Source organism: Epinephelus moara, chromosome 10, assembly GCF_006386435.1.
Source record: "Epinephelus moara isolate mb chromosome 10, YSFRI_EMoa_1.0, whole genome shotgun sequence".
Taxonomy (NCBI): Eukaryota; Metazoa; Chordata; class Actinopteri; order Perciformes; family Serranidae; genus Epinephelus; species Epinephelus moara.
In genome coordinates this window covers 20,111,176-20,120,939 of record NC_065515.1, presented here as the reverse complement: position 1 = coordinate 20,120,939, position 9,764 = coordinate 20,111,176, and the positions used below count along the sequence as shown (strand labels likewise).

The following is a 9,764-nucleotide window of genomic DNA, read 5'->3' as shown; positions in this document are numbered from 1 at the left end:
AGTTGTGACAGTAGTTGAGCTGACACAGACAAGATGATAGAGATAAAGACACTCAGGCTCATTTTCATCAGCTTTTCATTGCTTCACGGTAAGAAAAAAAGAACACTGACTATCTACTGAATTAGCAAGAGAAAGATGTCTGAATGCTGGCAGATGCTTGGCTGTATTTCATAATGATGGTTGCCTTGAATTTTAAACATGAATTGCACGTACGACTGCATGTGAGTTTTATAACAGCTTTGCGGCACATTCATGAATACTGTCATGAGGTGTTTGGGGAATTTGTACTGTTTGTGAAAAAGCAAAGGAAGACAATTTAAAGTTCTGAGAATCTAAAACCTTAAACCACAATCTTATCAAAAAGACTTAAAGCCTGTGGGAAGTATGATCTTACTGAATCAATGAACAACTTCCCTTAAAACAGAAACCAGTAAGTTACTGTAGCAAGTAAAAACAAGGGAGGTTCATCATATGTCAAGACTAAGAGTCATAAATCCTGTGATCAATCCGCGGGTGCTGCGTTTGTGCTGGTTAAAGTTCAAGTTGCTACAGGGCCCTAACTGAAGGTCTGTGTCCCCCCTTCAATCAGCTACAACCGCAAATAGAGTCTAATTCTGTGGGAAACACTGTTCAACATAAAGTTAATTTCAGAATGACTGATTTCACCAAGGATAACAGAGCTGGGCTATCCAACAACAGTGTTAACTACAGTAGCTCTATGGTATAGTCAACTCATCTAATGCTAATTGTAAGTTAGCAAGTTAACTTTACGTTAGTCATGGTTATTTCATTAAAATGACAATGAATAAATGAATAAAAGTTTGATACATTTCCTCGTCCATAAGCAAGATTTCTGCCCGAGTCATGTCAGATAGATTTTCATCAGCAATGGTGGTTGTTTAACAATAAAGAAAATAACTCCCATGATTCCACGCTACTCCGAGACAACATCAAAGTCTGTCTTTTGTCATTGCTTTGATCTAAAGGTGCCTAGCAGAAGAAATGAAATTCAGTGTAGGTTAAGGTAATTGCTTGTTGTAATATCAGTACTGTCCATATAATAATGTAATGTATCTGTACTAAGTATGATCAAACCTGTCTTTTTTTAAGTAGTAGTAGGTATAAGTAGTAGTAGTATTGTTATTATTATCGTTCTTCTTATTGTTGTTGTAATTATCATTATTTTGATTGTAATTATTATATCAATGTTCTGTTTTTTATTTATTTATTTTATTTTATTTTTTGCTGATATGTGTTGTAATGATATACACTGTGTGTTTGTGTTATCAGGGTGTATGGGCTTGATTTTGTATTTTTGGTCTCTTTCAGTGACTTATGTGTTGTTTTTGTTCTGTGTTTATTGTTTTGTTTCTGTCATGTTGATATTTATGTTAATAAAAGAAATGTAGAAATAAAGTAAATGAATGACTAAATACATTTATTATAAACATGAGCTAAGATTTGTTCTTTCTGTATTTGAACTCAGGTTTTGTTGCAGCATTGAACTGCACCAGCCCAGGTCCTGAATCCTTGTTTGATGCACTTGAGAGAGAACTATTTCCTAGAAAACTACTGCGACCTGTAAAACGCTTTTCAGATACATTGAATGTATCCATCACTATCACTGTGGTGGGAATTTTAGAATTGGTGAGTCTATTAATGCTGACACACAAACGTGCATAACTTTCTCAACTAATTATATCGTCAGTGAATTTTATTTATAGTAAATATATGTCTTGTTCCTAGAATGAAAAAACCCAGGCCTTGACAATGTTCATTTTGCAAGTCCTGGTAAGTTTTCAAAGCACTAACAAAAGAGGAGTAAATTCAAAAATGTGTCTACATTTTGTTTAACAATAAGCACAATAAGAGGCCACATTAAACAGAGAAATTATCTTCAAGAAATTTAAAAAGTCCAAACTAAAAATTGACGGTCTGTTTTTTATCTGTTTTCGTTCGAAAATTTGGAAAGGAACTCGTCATATTTCTCTCGCCTAAGGGATAAGGCTGTTGATATTATATAATGTGCCATAAAACAATCCAAACTGTCTGTGTCACTAAGCCCCAAGCTCATTGATTACTGCTGAAGATGTACAATCATAAAAACAGGTCACAAATATACTGAATATCTTCGATTTATATCCCGGCTATTATTTCCGTAAATCACTGAAACCAACAGGCCTATATTTGGGACAGGTGTCTATATGGGACAGTACATGGGAAGTACAATCAAATTGTTTATTTAAATCAGTATGAATATTACTTGCATAAAAATTAGACTTCAGATAATAAATCAGTTATGAATCATTCATTTGATCTAGCTCTGACAGACAGCGCATCAGAGAGAGTTACGGCACTTGGGGATTACGGCAACCAGCATACCAACACATCTGAGGACCCTTACAGTCTAAAGGAATATCAGGCGGCTAACTGAGACAGGCATATATATGCCAAAATGTGTAGCCACAATGGGCTAGTAAAAGGGACTCAGCCTTTAATTGGGACAAGGCATTTTAATTAAGTTTTGCATAGTTTCAGGGGTGGGGGTGTGAAAATAACAATATTGTAACCCTAGTTCTAATAGGACAGGTGTAGCCCTCTGGACCCTCAGTTCATTAAAAAAAAAAAAAAAAATGGATGGTGTTAAATTTTCTTCAGCTCAATTGTGATAAAAACAGAAATCCTTGTAAATGGGTCCCAGCATATCACGAAGCAAATACTGCCGTCTACTGGTTACCTGTCTCAGTACATGAAGCCTGTTGCAATAAAATCTTGGCGTCATGTTCGATAGTTATTTATGTTTTGAACAACATGGCACTAAGTTGAAATATTGCTAAAATAAGACCTATTTTAACTTTTAGAGATATAGAAACTATTACACATGTTGTTGTTTTTTATCTCTTCACGTTTTGACTATTGCAACAGCCTTTATTCCTGCCTTTTTAAACCAAAAAGCCTTGCAACAATGAGATTGTACAGAACTCAGCTGCAAGGTTCTTAACCAAAACCAAGAAGAACAACCACATCACACCAGTTTTAGCCTCTTTACATTAGCTCCCTGTTTCTTTTAGGATTGATTTTAAAATCTTATTAATTACTTTTAAGGCTCCTCATGACCTGGCTCCAGACTCCATTTTGGACCTGTTAGTCCCTTATGAACCTTAGCGTGGTTTGCGATCCGCGGGCAGAGGTCTTCTGCTTGTCCCAAAGTCCAGACTGAAGACCAAAGGGGACAGAGCTTTTGCCACCAGGGCCCAGAGGCTCTGGAATGACCTACCCGAGGATATAAGGCCATCTGAGTCACTGGCTTCGTTTAAGTCTCTCCTAAAAATGTACTTCTATCGGAAAGCATATCCTGACTTTATCTGAGCTGAGTCTGTTTTATCGATATCTTATTGATTTTAATGCCCATTTATTATCCTGATTTTAGCTTTGGCCTTCTTTGTTTTATCTTTTACTAGATGACATTTTATGACATATTATATGTTTTACTCTTCACGTGTTTTAATTGTGTTTAGTTTTATTGTACAGCACTTTTTAACTGTGTTTTGAAAGGTGCTATATAAATGAAGTTTATTATATTATTATTATTTATCAAAATGGTTGATTCTAATCTGCACATTACATCAGTGTTGTTCTGATTAATGTACTGTAGGAGTGGGATATAGAGGGACTGAGCTGGGATGAGGAGGAATGTGGAACTACTAGAGTCTCTGTCCCTCGAGAAAAGCTTTGGATACCAGACGTCCAAATCCGAGAGTTGTAAGTAAAAATAATGTTCAGTGTTCTGTAAACTTGTTTAGCATGCATTAGAAAACAAAAGGAATCACATCATCAATAGACCTCATCTCCTAGCCACCATTTTAGAAACAGCAAAAACAAGAACTGTGCCCAGTTTTAAAAATTTGTTGATTAAATTAATTATTAATTACAGAAACCAAGGAAAAGAGTCAGCTTTGAACTATGTATGTGCAATTAAAGTTATTTCATTTGTTTGTTTTTTTGTTTTTTTCCAGCGTGCACGAGGACGAATCTCCCCAAACTTCCTCTGTCTACTTATACAACACAGGTCATGTATATGATGATAAACCCATCAGAGTGGTCGCCACCTGCAAATTTGTAATCTACACTTTCCCCTTTGATATCCAAAACTGCTCGCTGACCTTTAAACCATATCTGCACGTTGGTAAGTCTGCCCAAAAACCAAAAACAACAAAATAAAATCTAAACTCCAGTAATCATGCATTTTTTATTTGTCAAAAAAAGTAGGATTAAATATATTAATTTGAATATCTTCAAGGCCTGAACCTCCATGAACTCACATTGTTGACAACTTTGCTCTACTCATGTGCACCACAAGCAACACACAGACTGGGCATCTAATAAGGACAAACTTTCCTATGATTTTATCCAGCTGCAGACGTAAGGATGATTCAGAGCACCACAGCTGCAGAGATCCTGGAGGAGTCCAGACAAGTGATGCAGATCAAAGGGGAGTGGGAGCTTGTAGATATCAAATCAGCTCCAATTAACCTGAAGATGACCAATGGAAGCAACACTGGGGTCAAATACCATGTAAGCTTTTATTCTGTATTCACATGATGACTACTGATATTTATCAACTTAACATTACTGGATCCTAAAGAAACTGTATGTGGAATTTCTATCAGTTTTTTAACATGATTCATTTTCAAAGTTATTCAGATGAAATTCAGAGGAAGAAGTCATTTGTTATAGAAATAGACAATCCCAATGAAACTTGTAAAGCCCATGTGTTGTTTTCAAGCCAGTCAAGTCAGTATGCCAGATAAGAGTGGCAGGTAGTGTCAGTGTCACACTGACAAAGGAACAATATTAATTACTAAATGTAACTTAAGTCCATTGAGTACGAGACCTGCAAGTAAGGAGTAAGATGGTGCCTGGACGCAGTAAGAGATGTGACCAGATTATCATAGTTTGTAAAAATGCAGCCCAGTAAAGATAATTCATGCACGAGATGTACGTATATGTCAAGGACCTGATAATGAGCATTCCACTCTTGTTGGACCTGTTCATATGAGTCAACTGTCACTCTGTTTGTCACTGTTTGTAGAGATTTCAATCTGCAGAGTAGTTTATACACTTCACTGATAAACCAGGGGGTTATACACCAGGCATCATGATCAAAGAAAGTGTTACTCGTCATTACTCACACGTAGGTAGAGTAAGTAACAAGGGAGCTGAGTAACAAAACAAGACAGAATGAACTACATGATATATATATATTAAAAAACAAGTGCATTATATATTGGGGTGGCACGGTAATGTAGTGGTTAAAGCCCAGGGTGGGGGAACCCTTCTGTGCAGAGTTTGCATGTTCTCCTTGTGTCAGCTCAGGTTTTTTCCGGGTATGGAATGGAATGAAAAAAGGGGGGCCGAGGACGGATCCCTGGGGAACACCAAAGGCCTGACAGGCCACCAACAAACAAAAGTTGTTTTCAGGGCTCAATATTCCTGGCAAATGTCTCATTTATTAATGGTAATTAGACTGATATTGTAAAGTCTTACTAAAACCTGAAGCTTTGTGCTTTTGCCTCATTCCAAGATCATTTTAAGACGTAGGCCACTCCTCTATGTGGTGAACCTCCTGATCCCCAGCTGCTTCCTCATCACAGTGGACCTCTTCAGCTTCCTGCTGCCTCCCCACAGTGTGGACCGGTCCTCCTTTAAGATGACCCTCATCCTGGGCTACACCGTTTTCCTGCTCATCATGAATGACTTGCTGCCTGTCACTGGAAATGCAACACCTCTCATGAGTAACACCTAGGAGATTTAGTTTTATCAACTACAACTGAAATTGAATAAAATTTTCTATTTCTTAACAATTCTTGTTTTTATTGTTCTCTGCAGATGTCTTCTTCTCAGTCAGTCTTGCTCTGATGGTGGCCAGCCTGTTGGAGACAGTGTTAATCACTAATATCCAGTTCAGCTCCAGCCAGTACAGTGCAGCACCTAGATGGCTCAGTGTCCTTGTGCTACGATATCTAGCTGTTATCGTTTGTCTCCCTCCAATAAAGAAGAGCAACCGCGTTACAGTCTCTCTTCACCCACCTGCTGGAGGTACAGTAACATCATCATTATTTCTATATCATTGATATTTCTGTCACTACATTTTATTGTAATCAGAGTGTTAAGGATAGTGTGTTTTTTTCCTATGCTTTCCAAAAGCAAAAACACAACAGCGATATATGCTGCAAACTCAAGCATTCTATCGGCAGCCACCCTCTACTGGACTCTAGAGGTAATACTTCCATTGACTCATGAGCATGCTTTCACCCACTGAATTAGCTGGTAGCTGGCCAATCAGAACATGCCTACCCAAATACTTATGGAGCCCACGGTATATAAGGCAGTACCACAATGCTGTCTGCCATCCATTGTTCTTTAGCAATCAGTGATTTGTCCACTGACCAGCTCTTTCCACAGATGAAAGATATGTGGTTGGATGCTTTTTGTCTTCCACACCATGAGAGGGTCAGGGAGGCGAAATTGCATCTACTCTGCCCAATTTGTGTGTTGGCATATTACATTGAATCCATGGCCCCCATCAGCCGCACTGAATAGCTGTTTGTGTGCTTTGGTGATGGTGTGGCTGGTAAGGCCCTATCCAATAAACACCTTGCTAGATGGCATTCTCCCAAGCCTGCAGGCAGACAGGGACCCTCCCGCTGTGATCGGCACACACTCCACATGTGGTATGGTAGTGTCGGTGGCCTTTTTCACTGGGGTGAGTGTCAAGGACATATACGGCAGCCACATGTTCTACGCCCTGCCTGTTCAATCAGTTCTGTCTCTTGGTCATGACGGGCTCCTTTTTAGGATCTGTGCTCACCAGAACAACACAGGACTGGTGAGAGAGCACCTGACTCCCCTCTGGATGTGATAAACCAACATGTTTCATGCTCCTTGATGACCCGGAAAATGTGTGTAGAGTGTTTATTGCTTGTCTTTCAACCCCTGCAAGGTTAGGCCATGGCTCCACCCAGTTCAGTTGCCCACCACCTGGGTAGACCAGAGTCCCCTATCCGCCACTGCAGCAGCCTAGGTTATAAAAAAGTAGGTGGGCTACAGCATGTAACCTTTAGACACTCAGGATCAGTGTGACTGGGTTGATGTTATGTGTCGCGACAGGGTGTTCATTTATCGGGCTCCACCCACTGTACCCACAGAGTCCAGTAGAGGGCAGAGCCTGTGTGAGATTGTCGCTCCTACGCCACTCACTTAAGAGGGCTGGATGGCAGACAGCATTGTGGTTTTGCCTTACACACTGTGGTCTCCGCATGTACTCAGGTAGGCATGTTCTGATTGGCAGGCTAAGTTCATGCAGAATTCGGTGGGAGAATGGGTCCCCATGATTGTAGGAGAGTGTTACCCATAAAGTCCACTAGAGGGCTATGCCTGTTCTAATAGAGCTAGGGTTACAATAATGTAACCTTTGTTACATTATGTATTTACATAAAGTCAAAAGCAGATTGACTGTTTATATTTTAATTATCAGAATTAGTATTAATGCTGACTTTTAAAAAATGTTTCACTCACGCTGTGTATCACACTATCACTTGATAGATAGATGTGACACACCATATACAATGCTCTCACTCTAATCTTATCTTTTTTTTCTTTCTTTTTTTTTTTTTTTATATGTCCAGCAATGAGTCCCATCATCATCTCTTCAAGAGATCTTCCGAGCGTCTCTGGTGATACACCTCCAGCGAACACCCCTCCGGTGCCAGCCCTGGATCAACTGAGGAAGCTGAGCAAAGATCTCATGGCCATCCGCCTCCAGATAGAAAAACACTTCCAGGGGAACAATGCCTCGCAGGAATGGCAAATGATTGGGGCAGTCATTGACCGTTTCCTGTTCGGCTTGTACCTTGTCTTTATTTTGGCCTGCTTTGTCACCATTGTATGTATCTGGATCTGGAGTCAAGCACACGTAGGTTGACCTGATGGAAAGGATTAATCACACAATTGACTTGATCATCAGCAAAAGTTTGACCAGTTAGCAGCTTACAGTTAGGGAGACAAAATTGAAAAAACACATGTATTTGTTGTTTTTTTCAGTAGTTTTTGTAGAATATTTCAAATGTAATTATTTGATGCAGGGAAACAAAATGAAATGCAGAAAATGGCCAGTAAGAACAGCAGGAGGACCTTTTTCAATGTATGTATAGATACCAACTGTTTTTTTAGAGCAGACTCAGGGCAAAAAAAACAACTGTGAACCAACCAATATTTATTTTATTACCTTTGTTTATTTGAGAGATTCTGATATACTGTAGATCCTGTATTTTAAAATGTCATGTGTACACTTAAAGCTTAAAGCACCAAAAAAGTATATTTGAAAAGCTCAACAGCAATGTCTCCTTCCATAAATCATAACGAGTTACTCAAGATAACCCACTGACCTTGCTATGAGCAGTTTCATGTAGGAAGTATTTTCCTTCTACCAAAATGCACCCACCAACCATATTACCACACAGAAGGAAGCGTGCATCTACTCATAGACGAAAGGCTTTTGCTTGTGACAGCACAAAATGTAAACATTAATGGTGTCCTTTTCAGCTGAGCTTTAATGTTATCTTGTTCAGTGGGGGTGGACTGTCCCTTTAAAGAATCAAATCCAGTCAGAATCACTTACCAACAAGCATAGCTCAAGACACCCTAAGGTCCTAACCTTTATGAACGGACAGTCTCTCGAAGGTTGCAATGCTCCTTTTGAAAACAAAGCTCCATTCTACTGGAATAATTTTCCTTTTATTCAGAGATCTTTAATCTTTTTCTTCTGCTTTGGACGATCTTTATTTTTTCATCTTTAAATATGTTTAGGCTTTTGTCTGGGTCATTGTATTTGATTCTTTCTGTACAACAGATGAAGATGGGTAAGAGAGGGTGACAAGCTGTCTGTATCTGTGTGTTTATAGTGTATGTTTTTCATGTAATGTTGTTTATTTGTCTTTTATGATTTTATATTTGTGTCTGTGAGACCTCATTTAAATAGAGTTGCTATATCTCCAAGAGCTGTCCTTTCAATAAGTTCCTTATACAGCACTGGAGAATGAGACAGGTTGTAACTCCCATAGGTGGCAGTGTTGAATAAATAAAATGGCTGAGATGTCACCAAAGGTGTGGAGCAGTTCCTGTTTTTCCTGTCTCTGGCTACATCCCAAGTCCCTTAAAATTACCGCTAACCACCTTATCTAGCCACCTTATCTAACTGTTTAGTCCCACCCACTTAGGTAAACATTTAAGGAGTCAGGAGTTAGGAGCAAAGAGCATGGATACCAAGAGGCGAAGCTCCGTTGAATTTTTGCCAACAGCCACTAGGGGCGCTGCCGCCATTTTGGACTGTTGAGCTTGGACTGTTGCGCCCAGACAACATGCAAGATGTCAAGGAGAGAGGAGAAAAAAAGTAAAAGAAAACAGTGTAATGCAATTAACTGCAACAACTATCAGTGGAACACGCACCTAGCCTTCCACCGTTTCCCGAAGAATCCCGACAGGTAAGAACTCAACTGAGAAGAAGAAGAAGAACTTACTGTCCCCTTACTGTACAAACTGTGAATAAATCTTTATTCCTGACTATGTGACGTCGCCATTAATGTGTTTCTTTTTTTTTTTGGTAGATTGGTTTATGGGGTGATTTTGAAGGAGTAATTAAGTTAATCTTCTCATAAGTGGATGTAATATGTAGAGATGCCATCTAAGCCGTTTTTCTTCGTTTC

The 9,764-nt window shown here is 39.0% G+C and overlaps 1 protein-coding gene across 1 annotated transcript; it reads left to right on the top strand.

Annotated features, from left to right (window-relative positions):
• Positions 1-33: 33 nt before the first annotated feature.
• LOC126396911 (5-hydroxytryptamine receptor 3A-like) lies at positions 34-7,984 on the top strand. The gene is made up of 9 exons (XM_050055281.1): positions 34-88; positions 1,487-1,647; positions 1,747-1,791; positions 3,656-3,762; positions 4,017-4,186; positions 4,415-4,575; positions 5,585-5,795; positions 5,890-6,099; positions 7,689-7,984. The coding sequence occupies exons 1-9, from the start codon at positions 34-36 to the stop codon at positions 7,982-7,984; spliced, it is 1,416 nt and encodes a 471-aa protein (XP_049911238.1).
• Positions 7,985-9,764: the final 1,780 nt, after the last annotated feature.